This window comes from Dreissena polymorpha, chromosome 13 (assembly GCF_020536995.1).
Source record: "Dreissena polymorpha isolate Duluth1 chromosome 13, UMN_Dpol_1.0, whole genome shotgun sequence".
Classification (NCBI taxonomy): domain Eukaryota; kingdom Metazoa; phylum Mollusca; class Bivalvia; order Myida; family Dreissenidae; genus Dreissena; species Dreissena polymorpha.
Window position 1 is genome coordinate 30162133 of NC_068367.1, and position 13635 is coordinate 30175767.

Below are 13635 nucleotides of genomic sequence, written 5' to 3' on the forward strand. Positions count from 1 at the left end.
AAACGCTGTTACGCGTGACGCTTTCAACGTCAACTTTAATGAATAAATCTGTGTGTCATGGTACTGGAACTTTGTGATCTTTTTTAAAACAGATTATACCTATGGAAAAAGTGCCTTTAATTCAAATTTGAAGGGGTTGGGTTCCCTTATAGGTTACATTATCCTAAACGGAAGTGGAATTTGGGGGGTTACATGCAGTCGGTTTGCTACTAAGTACATATGATGCAGGTCCTGGTGCATAAGATTTTAAAAATGTATCTGAAATGAAGAGTTTAGGTGTCAGTTTAAAGGTACATGTGTAAGTCACAGGGCAAAAGGCCTGATTTGTGCATTTCTTTGCATGTTAGTGGTTGCCAGCCTCAATAGGATTTACAGACGTTTCGCGCCCAAGTTTTTTCGCACCCTAGTTATTTCGCCCCCAAGACGTTTCCGCCCTGGTCGTTTAGCACCTGGTCGTTTCGCCCCCATACTAGCGGAACACTAGTTGTTGAGTAGTTTAATTGGTGACCATTATATAATTTTTAATAAGAGGATATTTATCACGTCAATGATTAAACTTATAATCTAGACTCTAGAGTAGTAACAAAAAACTAAAAAGAAATAATTTTTCTGACCTATTTATTCATTTGACATACAATAACGTAGAATAACAGTGTAAAACAACATGATGAACACATACGATATTTCAGTAGTTTAGTTACCTAAAACGACAATGAAAGCATTCTTTATTTATATACTTTATGAAGTATATAAACACAACAGCGTATAAGCAATGAAAGCATTCTTTATTTATATATTTTATGAAGTACATAAACACAACAGCGTATAAGCAACACAAAGAAAAGTCCGTATAGTCTATTTGTTTATTTATTTGGCATAAAATAACGTAGAATAACAGTGTAAAACATCGCGATGAACACATACGATAATTCAGTAGTTTAGTTACCTAAAACGACAATGAAAGCATTCTTTATTTATATATTTTATGAAGTACATTAACATAACAGCGTATGACAACACAAAGAAATGTCCGTAGAGTCTATTTGTTTATTTATTTGGCATAAAATAACAATTTAAAACAACGCGATTAACACATTCGATATTTCAGTAGTTTTCCGCAGGCACGCAGGTAGGTGAGTTCGACAGCGTACATTACTCCATGTCTGGCGGTCCGTATAGTTTTCCGCAAGCACGCAGGTAGTGATGGATTATATAATAACTTTTTATAATAAGTAAATGTATATCGTTTTATTAGTAAATCAAGTACATAATAGAACAAGTTGAGTTATCATTTCATTATTAATAAATAAATAATAATAATAACCCTAAAAAACGACATTTTATAAAATAATTTTTACTGCGAAGCGAATACACGACGATCTTTATCTGATAGTTAAAATAACATTACGCAACAACATCGGATTAGCGGCAATGTTCTAACAGATAAGCTGTCCGCATTGAATGGCATGTTTATAACACCTGTTCAGACTGTTAATCAAATATCCATTTAGGGAGCACTTTAAAAGAAAACTGATTTGTTTATTTATTGACAATCGAAGGCGGGTGTCAGTAATTGATTGTTGCCCAAGCACCACTTTGTGCGTAAGCTGTCAAGTTAATAAATGGAAATTATCGCAGTTAAGATGTTTAATTTTGTCTTACGACTTTAACATTATAATATGTCATCATTTTCTTAATATTATTTCCATTTACAAAGTCATTTTTAATTGAATTTAATAAATTGTTTAATACTAATAGAATATCACGCATACAAGAAACCAACTGTTTTATTTCCATACATTGTATTGTATTAAATATGAAATTGCACTACATGAATATTTTTTGAATATAATAGTACAGAACACATAGTTTATTCGAGTATACATAGCACACAATAATAAATTACAGCAAAGCACATTTATAAACTGAATGAGTCGTAATTATTTACATTACAATATATAGCAGCACTGTTATTTTTTTTAATACGGATCTCCAAATGTTTTCACATTTCGTTTTCTACAAATGGTTAGCGCTATACCTTCCATAACTAACACCTGTTTTATCACATTTACATAATGAGGGAATGAAATACATTTTTAATTTAAGACTAATGTTTCAGGGTACTTTCTTTGATGATTATATAATGGTCACCAATTAAACTACTCAACACCTAGCGTTCCGCTAATATGGGGGCGAAACGACCAGATGCGAATCGACCAGGGCGGAAACGTCTTGGGGGCGAAATTGGTCTATAGCTCTGCCTGAACTGCTGTCCAATTGGTTTACAAGTCCGGCTGAAGTGACAGGCCATCAAAAACTGCACAGTATGACTGATTCGGAGACGGCCCTCAACACTCGCCCAGTCGTGTCGAGAGGATCGGTGTCTTTGCAGGTTAGTACGCTGTTATTTTCAATGAAATCTATTGTAAAATGATTTCTTTGATATCATGGCATACTTTTGTCGCCAAAATTAGGAAAATTGTTGTTTTTTACAATTACTGCAGCTCTGAAACCACATTTTGTGGCGATAACTTTGCCAGTGTGCCCGACAATGTGATGCCGGCGTGGTGACTTATCCATTTACAGTAAATAAAGCCACACAGACTATTGAAAGCTTACTCTAATTGTATCTCACTTACATAAGTTAGCACCGTAATGGGTAAATGTGCACTAAACAACTTTTTGTTTTCTCAGATTACACGGAATTGAGCACCCGGGCCAGACTGACACTTTCCGGAGCCTGTCCGAGACGGAACTCGAGCCGAGGAATCATAGGTCCAGGTGTGACAGAAAACTTAAAGCTCATGTCTGACGATGACTTTTTTTGTGTCAGGAAGTAAAGTGTGTTGTTTTCCCATGCAAGCAAGCCCTTTTGTTGGGTCAAATGACATCAGAAATGCTGCTTCTACATGGATTATACCTAAAATGTGCCAAAAAATATATAAAAAGTTTGTTCGGATCTTGTTCAAAACCTGCTATGATGCACATATAATGCCATTGATGATTTGTTTTCACTTATTAAGTCATATGTTACATCTGCTATGCTATTAGAATCGAAGTGATGCCTTGTATGGAGTCTAAGTGCTGTATGTATGATGTAACCAAGGTCGGCTTTTCTACCTTAATTCTTGACGCGAAACGCTGTTACGCGTGACGCTTTCAACGTCAACTTTAATGAATAAATCTGTGTGTCATGGTACTGGAACTTTGTGATCTTTTTTAAAACAGATTATACCTATGGAAAAAGTGCCTTTAATTCAAATTTGAAGGGGTTGGGTTCCCTTATAGGTTACATTATCCTAAACGGAAGTGGAATTTGGGGGGTTACATGCAGTGGGTTTGCTACTAAGTACATATGATGCAGGTCCTGGTGCATAAGATTTTTAAAATGTATCTGAAATGAAGAGTTTAGGTGTCAGTTTAAAGGTACATGTGTAAGTCACATGGCAAAAGGCCTGATTTGTGCATTTCTTTGCATGTTAGTGGTTGCCAGCCTCAATAGTAGGGCATAGTTTTTGCCTTCAAATGGCAGTGCCGGTAGCTGTCAAAACCGGTTCATATGTTCTAAGGTAATTATTTTGAGTAACACCGTATAGTATTTTTTCAAATGCAGTTTTTTTGTAAGCTTATGAAACCACCTTTCCAGTCATGTATAGTTATATATTGGCTTATCGCTCGGTCATGGTGAAATTTGAGATCAAAGATTGCGAATTCTATATATAACAAAGAAGGAAATTGATTGGGCATGTGTAACCTGAAGCGATCATTTAGTGTATTGTAACCTATAAGACAACGTTTACTGTTAACATCGCGGAAAATAAGCACTTCTCGATACTTATAATCCTATTTTCTATGTGCATGCCAATTTTTAGACCGATCTTTCACGTAGAAATGCTCGAAAATGCATTTTATTATAACGCCTGATAAGCCATGTGGCTTTCGCGTTCGGAGCTTTGATTTATAACGGGCGTTCAGGCGTAAAACGATCACCCTAAATAATTACAATCGGTCAAAATACTGGAATATTGTTACAAGCTATGTAGAAAAAGAAGTAAACAACTATTAAAACGTGTTCATGAGCTCTTTCAGCACAAATTGTTGCGATTTGAGATGCTCAAGACGAGTTTTTGTACGTTTTTGTTCTTATTTTCCTCAGAAAACGTATTTTTTCCTTAAAAACTCACGATGCTCCTTAAATTCGTGAAACAAACGCATTTATTCCGTGAAATTTGCCAAAACGCGTCATATCCCACTAAAAAAATGATGATTTTCTGTAAATACAGCTCCTTTGTGACTAGGCCTGGTTTTGCGTTTAGGTCATAATACACTAAATAGTTTTCCTATATAATTCAATGTAAAAGCGACAACTTCGAGCGAAAATAAATGCAACATTTTGCACATAGAGACCCCCATAACCATACCTTTTCTTAAAGGCCATTCTAAGCGGAATCGATTTATGCAATAAAAAAGATATGTCATGTACAATGCAAGAAAGAACTTGACACAAATCAAAATCGACTGTTTTTGCAACTTTTTATATCGGCCGTTTCTTATTGGAATGTAACCTTTTCTAGTGCAATGGTTTACTATAGTCTTCAAGTGTATCATATTTCAGGGATTCAGTAGTGAACACCTATTCATGCCCTACCATTATCTCCGCAAGATAACACCCGAATAATGGTAAAAAGTGTAAAACATGCCTTCCTGTCAACTATGATATTTTTTTAGAGAGTACAGCCCTACATGAAGCGATCATTTAGTGTATTGTAACCTTCCACCAAAATACACCCGAGAGACGATCGCCGTTATGGCGGAATTGTCCGAGGAGTCCCGATTGGTACGTAAACTACCGAGAGGTTGTTTAATGTTTACGGGAGTGATTCGATAATAATCGGGTAATAAAGGTTGTATTTACTTAGACTTCATACAATCGTGATACATCGGCTATCTCGGATTCGTAAGAAATAAATCGTCTGCTGATCCAGAGTGAGACTTCATAGTAAGTTGTCATGACGGTATTTAAGAAGGAACTTAAGGGGATATTTATAAATGTTTGCCATGATTTTGAACAACTGATACTTGTATCACCACAACGCAGATGAAAAATTCGAGATTTGGAGACAACGCAAAAGAAGAAGACATCGCGAAACAACGCCTTTCACAACGAATTGAAACAATCATCATGGGACATCACGGCGTTTACTCTCAAAGTGAATACCTGGTTCTATCGCCAAAAGAAGACCAACGCAAGAAGTTTTCGAAGGACAACAAGTGACGCAACACTGGACAAAATACTTGTTACGTTAAAAACTATAGAGTTTTAGATGCAGCCGTTCAACTGTTTGACATGCGTAGATAACGTATTCGGAATGGTACTTCCGAGGCTTAAGACATCAAAGGGAACACTGCTATAGTTAATACCTTGTGAGCATTATGGCCAATAGAAGATCTTAATGTCCCGAGAGAAAAGAAGAAGACGCTGGAACCAACAACGAAAATACAACAACAACGGAAACGAAAATAGATGGCGCAATATGAACAGCAGAAATAAGATCAGGAACACCAAACGCACGCGTATCGCCAAGGACGACCTGACGATCGGTTTATATTTATCATCACAGCAACAGGGGTAGACCCGATTCGCCTACACGACTTGAAGACGGATCGATCTTAATCTCCACGACGGCAGTAACCAGTCCGACTTCATTCGCCGCGAGCCGCAACTCCAAAACTAAATATCCAATTTCCCAATGTACATAACAAATGCAAGTTCGGATTGAGTGTGTATCTTATGGGTATCGGGGTTTACGTAATTGATTATAGGAGTGTTAGGTTTCACACTACTAATGTGGTTTGTCCATAAGAGAACACCTGGTTATATGATCAAGTATGTTAATGAAATGAGGTCTCCTATTCACAAAGGTTATTATCCACACATGTTCATCACGAATATATTGGTCAAACGTGATAATTGTATATTGCACTCTTCTACGGTGATATGTGGTAGAGGCAGGAGCGATCCATCCAATCCACAAGGGTTATTCGAAGGGGTGGGTTTAGAAAATCGGGGGAAAAGTACAGTCAACCAATCAAGAATGGGATAGGAAATATCTAAATTTTATGTTTATGTACCTTGGAATAAAATGCTGTATTATTGTGGTAAGAAGGTGTTCTGCGGTTAGATTTGGAAAAGAACTTTGAGAGTTGTCACGTCTTCTTGACGTGGTGGCCATGTTGGCCGCCGCGCTGTAAAATTGTATTTCACGAACAGTAGTAAGCGTTGTGTTAGAATATATTAAACAGAAATAAATCACGATGAAAACGGAAATGAACTTTGTTTGTTACTGTGTGTTTTCCACGAACGATACATAATTACGTGACAATCTTTATTTGGCTACATATAAACACAACGCATACCTACATGCGGTACATTTATTAATGTTGAGTGAAAAACGTAAGGATCAAACACTTAAAAAGGAAATTCAATATAGCATTGTTTAAAGCACTTAAATAATATAAATTCTTTTAAAGCTACATTGCAAATGCAACATATCTACACGATGAAGAAAATAAAACTTGAATATGAAAAGATATGCAGGAAAAGTTAAATAACATATTTTGCCATGGGAAGGCTTTTTATGATTCAAAATGTCTGTTTGAATAAAGTTTTTTTAATAATTTAAACATTTTTACAAATTTGAAAGTTACAAATATGCATATCTTTGATATAAAATTCAATAGTGTGTGCGATCGTATAATATCTTATTTAAAGTAGTAAAGCAGTGATCCCAGATATATTGGTTATTAAAACACCTTAAACAGTTTTTGAGATGCATACAATATATACAATTCATACCATATATTGAGGTACAGTTTAGTATCAATATATGCAGAAATAGTCAGTAACACGCACTTAACCATTGTACACTTAAATATTGGTTTATTAGTAAATGACGTGTTTAAACGAACTGTTATTGAAAATAACACAAGGAAAAGATGTCATTTCCGATAAAAAAACAAGGTTTAAAGAGTTGATATTTCTGTCTGAAAGGGAGAGACTTCACATTTGGAATAAGCTGCACCACATTGGTAACGACCTTGATCATCTGCTTTTTTTAAACAAATGAAGCAAAATTTTGTTCCACAAGGGCATGCAATATGTTTGCATTTATCAATATGTTCTATGAAAACACCGCACTTTGGACACGCTCGAATCTTAGGACACGTAACACCAATTACATCTTTTGTTCCGCAAGTCTTTAATAAATTGAGCCTTGCATCTTGTCCAGTGCATCCCAACTGTGTATTTCCACACTGGTTTGTTCCACTTGAACGCCATTCGTTAAGGCAAAACCAGCAAAACTCGTAGGTTTTGCCATCCTTGCGGCTGCATACTGGACATTTAACGCGCTGATCAGTGTTACGATGCCTTTGACAGAAAGACTTGCATTTAGGGCATTCTTTAATACCCCAAGCCTTGCGATAGTTATCAGCAATCTTCGTTTCAAAAAAAGTTATTTCTGTATCAGTAAGCAAAGCCATACGCTTTACAGTCGGAAAGTCCCATTGCACGTTGCAGAAAGTGTCCCGCGTGGATCCTTTGTACTCACATCGAAATTCGAAGCCGCCAGCTGCCAGTTTGGATTTACAGAAGTCTGTCAGAGACTCTGGGCCTGAAAAGACAACGATTGCCTGTCTGACAAAGAAACTAACCGCAAGTGTATAACATGTACTTCCATTCCATACCATTATACCTATATAAGTGTACCACAACTTACTAACGACGTGACCACATGGCATTTTTGCTCTCTGTCCACCTGCAGAATCGTCCATGGTAACATAGTCTGGTTCTGTTGCCAACACCATATCGCTTCCATACACCTTCGCGGCAGAACCACCATGCACTCGAATTACTATCAAAATAGTGGCATTATTCCTAAGGTCATAGTCTTTTAAATACTGTTCTTCTCCGTCTGGATCCTGTTCGCAAAGTTCCTTGCCTAAAAATAACAAAACGAATATATGTAACAGCTAGTTGTTGGAATCAATTCTAATTATTTATGTTAATTTATCAAAGCCACAAGTGACTAAATAATCAATGGATCATCAATATCGTTTCGAAATGTTATTAATCCCTAGAAAAATATTATTTAATGATGGTTATTATGTACACTGTTAGATAATGTTTTCCTCAAGCAAGGTAAAGGTTTAAACCTAAACTGTACATACATAATATAACTACTAAGGTTAAACATAAACTATATAATTGAAAGTATAACTGCTGGGCGTTATTCCTAATAGCTTTCGGTCATATTTTTGCATACGGAAAAGCACTTTGTAAAGCAACCCCTTGACATCGTGGCGATTTCAGTTATAAATATTTGCAATGACCTTTGTAATAAAACTTATCTAAGACAACATTTAAAACAGGAAAGTTCCAGTTTGTTCGATAATGCATGTTTACGATTATAAACATAACCAACATTTCATTTCTGCAACTAATTATAAAGAAGATATTTGCTAACTTAACAAAAGGTCATTGCACATTAAATCATAATAATCTTGTAGTTAAAGACACAGTTGTAGATTAGTTTAATTTACTGTGTTTTACATCTATAGTATATATTAAACAGTTTAGAACTGCAAAATACTTTACTTTGATAAAAGAATACAGGTTTTTTAGTATCAAAGACATGTACAACTTTCGTCGGATATTTTTTCCATTGTCTTCGTAAGCTCACGGCTGAATTCGTCATGATTATTTGAGTGAATAAGCACATCACTAGTTAAAGGAAGGGAAGAGGTGGCTGACGCGGCAGTGGATAAAGACAGTATTCTTTAGTACATAGGACGTATTTATCACACTATCCACATAAACATATCTGTTTATACAATGATAGTTATTTATAGAACAATACAATTATTAATATACAATTTAAAAAGAGCTTTTACAAGAAAAGAATAAATATCAATGTTATGTATAACAAAAAAGTAATTGTTCGCATTGTTTCACTATACAAATTATAATACAATATTGATAGAGCACAGCGACTTACTTGTGTAAAGAAGTCTTATATCATCCTCTTCCGGTAAACGGAACGCCTCCCGAACACGTTTCTTAAGTTCTTTAATAGTGGCTTCCTGAAATATAATCAACTTTTTTTAACATGTACACTCGGAACATATACTTACAATTAGTGTTGTTGTAACTGACAAGCAAGTCGAGATAAATGAAACTTTAATAAAGCAAATTTTACATTTTTTGTATGTGATTCAAAAATAAAAATAGCCACCAAAATATGCAACTGAGTTTATCCACAATAAAGCATGCAGTACTTAATATTCTAACAGGTATCGCACCCACCGCAGGAATAGTAACAGTTTTGTTCTCATTGTTGACTCCCTTTGCAATTATATTTATGTCCGGCATTCTTTATGAGTTGAGAACGAACACTATGCACAACTTGCGATCAAAGTGTCCTTTTATACCATATTATTACATGCTATTTATAGACGCATATCATACATTGAAAATCACGTGCTTATGTCGTGATAAATGCGTGTTTAAGCTTGGAATTTGGAAATGGCGTAGCTGCTAAACAATTTGTTATTTGTATGCCGAGCAATAAAGCCGAACCTTGAAGTAAGGTGCATATCGCAGTGAAAACTTAATTAAACACTATACATGTTTTATGACCATAAATAATGATGTAGAAGGTATATGTTAGAGAGACTTGTTCAGTGACCTCAGTACTTTTAAAATAGGCCATTACATTTATAAACTAACTAAGCTACATTGTTTTGAATAGTTTAAATACTTAAAACAGCAAACACAATAGAAGATTAGAATGTGTTGCCTATACCGGGATTCATGGAGAAAAATATGGAACAATACTACTGGACCGCTCACTATTTTCACAAAGTATATGAAACGCTATGTTTAGAATACACGTATTTTAACATTGTTAATTGAAACACGTTACAAACGCTTCATAATTGTACACATTTCGATTGATGGTTATAAACAAACCACGTTATTTCAAACATTTTGTTTTTAAGGAAAGTTATTTTGCTTACTAGTTGATATTGCCGCATTTTACAGCAAATGTCATGTTGGGCACATTTCCCGCCAGCAGAACTGACTGAATATATCCTTAAATTGCATAGGCAAATTTCAGAGAAATGTCCCGCAAACAGCGTTTGTCTACCTACTTTGAGATGAAAAGAAGAGCAAGTGCAAATAAGACATATCTCTTAAATGTATATACAGATTTCGCGTTAATATTTAGCGATCTTCACAAAAGGACGCTTATCTTTCATTCTATGAAGAGATACCAGTGTTCTGAAGGTTGTTCATTTCTTATTTTCAAAAGGCAATTCCTAATTACTATCATGTTCCAGAAATGAATGTTTATGAAGTGATGTTAAAGTTCTAAAAGTAGCAGAATTGTTGATGCAGCTTCTTGATGAGGACTTGATTACGTTATGCGCATAACTTTATTCTTAATTAGAAACAACACATCTTTTTAGTCAAGCTACGTAATACAACATTTGTCTCACAATCATGTGAAATAACCCATGTCTTCGTTGACTGGAAACGTTTGTAATTAATTTATCTAGCATTAATTAATATTTGATATTGTATTGGAAGACAAAGAACGCTTAATTGTCATTTATTTTTGTTTGCATGTCTTTTTTACTATGCAACTTTTACAATGAAGAGTTTGTTTCAAAATCGGTGGTATAGCAATCGATCTCTTTAGTTGCATGAACGTCTTCTACCATCAACGCCCAGTTCCCCTTGCTATCGCGTTATATTTCAACTGTGAGACATGTCTTTTAATGTTTGGGAAACGTTTTTACTCTGTCATACATGTTGCTACACCACTGGCAAATCATGTGAATGTTACGTGATCATTTAGGTGACCGATATAGAAACTAACTTCTGATTTTCTAAAACTTCAAGGACGGTTATATCACTATCGATTATGAACAAAAGAACGGTGTTAAAGCGGTTCACTTAGGATTGAAATTAAGTAAATAGTACATTTTTAAAAAGAGGACAAATCCTTGTGACTACTCACATCAATGCATCAATCTCAATGAAAGCTAGTCGGAATGGTTATGTATGTGGGTATAACATGAGCTACAGGCATGTTTGTTGCATTTGGAGGCTTAGGATGCTAATGTTTTTATGTATGTTGGCATAATATGTTTAAGAATTATTAGGTTTTTTTCTTTTTTATTGCAATACATTTTCCTTCATTGTTGGTCGTATTTTGTTCTTGTGCATGAACTGGTTCTAACTTTACCTCCAGCCATTGTTTTCTTTCATTTTGTGACAGTTATTTTGTCGAATCTTTATTTAGGAACATTTGTTTTCCCGGGCAAACATTGATCACAGCTACGCTTCTGACCATTCAGGTTACGTGATCGTTTCGGTAAACGATTTAAATACTAACTCCTGCACTAAACAATACTTCAAGGACAGATACAACGTCATTAATATCGTACTCGGTGTAAAAGCGGACAGAAATTTATGTTAATACTACATCTACGTGAATGACTATTTTTGCGTATAAATGTGAATTTTAAATGCCAGATTAATAATATGATTTAATTTTGTGTACTTTCAATTGCAATTAGGCCAACTATATAACATTAATCTTAAATTTAATCATTTATTACGGTTTTTGAATTTCAAAATTATTTTTACATGTATACAATTAAACGTTATAAATTAAAAAATCCGTAATTACTCTAGTGGCTACATTTATGGCCCAATCCTGTTGAATTATGATTAGAATATTTATCTTGACCCTATCAAGGCCAATTGTGAATAATGTGCGTCCAAATACTTCGTAACTAGTTCAATCACACAAAAACCTCGTTACACTCAATAGGCCAATTAGGATAAAATGCATTTAAAACTTGTTTATCAGTTCAAATCTTTGAAAAAAACGTTTTTACCAATCTAGAGGCAACCAAAATTAAAGAAACAATATTGACGAAACTTTATCGTAATGTTTATCTTGCAATTTTCAAGGCGAAGTTAAAATCTGGGCTTCATGCGTCTTTTAATCTGGGTTTAATCCTAGTAAAAAACTGTCGAGGCCAAATGTATGATTTTATGTTATTGAAATATGGTCAAAATATTTGTTTTTGCAATATCTAGACTCAATTTGCATCTGGGTCATGTGCGTCAAAAACTTGATCAGAACGTCAATCTTCAAATTAAGTTACCACTATAGAGACGACATTTATGACCCAATTTTGATGAAAGACGGTCAGAATGTTTATCTTGATAACACCTTGAATAACTTTCAAGATGTTCACATGCATCAAAAACTAGGTCCCAAGGTCAGATCTTATTAAAACCTTGTGACCACACCAGAGGCAACATATATGACTGAATCTGGTTGAAACTGCGTCAGAAGGTTCTACATCTGTGGTATAGTGGTATGTGAGGTATTTTCTACATCTTTGTTATAGCGGTACGTGTGATGTTCTACATCTGTATAATAGTGATATTTTGGGGTATGTTCTACATCTGTGTAATTACAGAATTTGGTATATGTTCTACATCTTTGTTATAGTGCTAAGTGAGGTCATGTTCTACATCTGTGTTAAAGTGGTATGTTGAGTTTTAAGTTATACATCTGTATTATAGTGATATATGGTGGTATATTCTACATCTGTGTTACAGTGATATGTGGGGGTAGGTTGCTGCTGCTGCTGCTGATGATTATGATGATGATTAATAATAATAATAATAATAATAATAATATTATAATCGTTATTATTATTGTTAATAATAATAATAATTATAATATTATTATTGTTATTTTTATTTTTTTTATCATTATTATTAGTAATAGTATTATTATAAGTAGTATTTTGTCCATGTCAAATTCAGGTATATTGACTTCTACATTTTTATCATATCGAAATCTTATTTTATTCTGGTTTTGTGGTATTGGGTCCTTTTATTTACAAATGATTTAAACATGCATGGTATATCAATTTTCAAAGTTTACTGTAAACAATCAAACACTATTTTTAGGTTTACAAGCGATAGGTTTGGATTACTCGTCTTAATGGAGGTATTAGGTCGCGGATGTTAATTTTCAATAGAGTTTTGTAATTTGATATGAACTTTGTAAATAATAAGTTTCAGGTGAAATTAGCAAGGGTGTGAACACTTTACTTTAAATGTTTGCAAATGAATATTTTCGTTCTGTTTCATGCCTCTTAAACATAGAAATCGTCATACTGAATATATAATATATCCCATATGGTAGGTTTGCAAGAAAAATTATAAGTGTCCAGGCATCTTGTTCGAAATTCAGTTAAAGTATTAAACAATTATAATATTAAACTGAAGAATTGATATATACATATATATTGATATGTACCTGTCAGGATTTTTTTTAAATAACTCAACATTTACACTTTTGAAATTTTTAATGTCTAAGCATACGTTTATGCGTTTATATCTTGATTTTATGCGTAATAAAATGCCACATGAACGTTATTGCACACGGAAATTCTATAAAGCCCTTATATTTTTTAAGTAAGAATTTTATGAGCAAGTTCCAAACACAATGTATTTAGTCGGCACATGATTTCGTGATT

At 34.2% G+C, this 13635-nt stretch overlaps 1 protein-coding gene across 2 annotated transcripts; it reads right to left on the bottom strand.

Annotated features, from left to right (window-relative positions):
• Nucleotides 1-6418: 6418 nt before the first annotated feature.
• On the bottom strand, nt 6419-9505 carry LOC127855078 (uncharacterized). Of its 2 annotated transcripts, none has more exons than XM_052390433.1 (4): nt 9365-9505; nt 9057-9141; nt 7779-8000; nt 6419-7673 (listed from the first exon to the last, which is right to left on the bottom strand). In XM_052390433.1, exons 1-4 carry the CDS (start codon nt 9428-9430, stop codon nt 7024-7026), a joined length of 1023 nt encoding a protein of 340 aa, XP_052246393.1. In that variant the 5' UTR covers nt 9431-9505; the 3' UTR covers nt 6419-7023. The 2 variants fall into 2 exon arrangements, with proteins under 2 accessions (XP_052246393.1, XP_052246394.1); XM_052390434.1 differs by having other exon boundaries at nt 7553-7692.
• Between the last annotated feature and the right edge of the window lie 4130 nt (nt 9506-13635).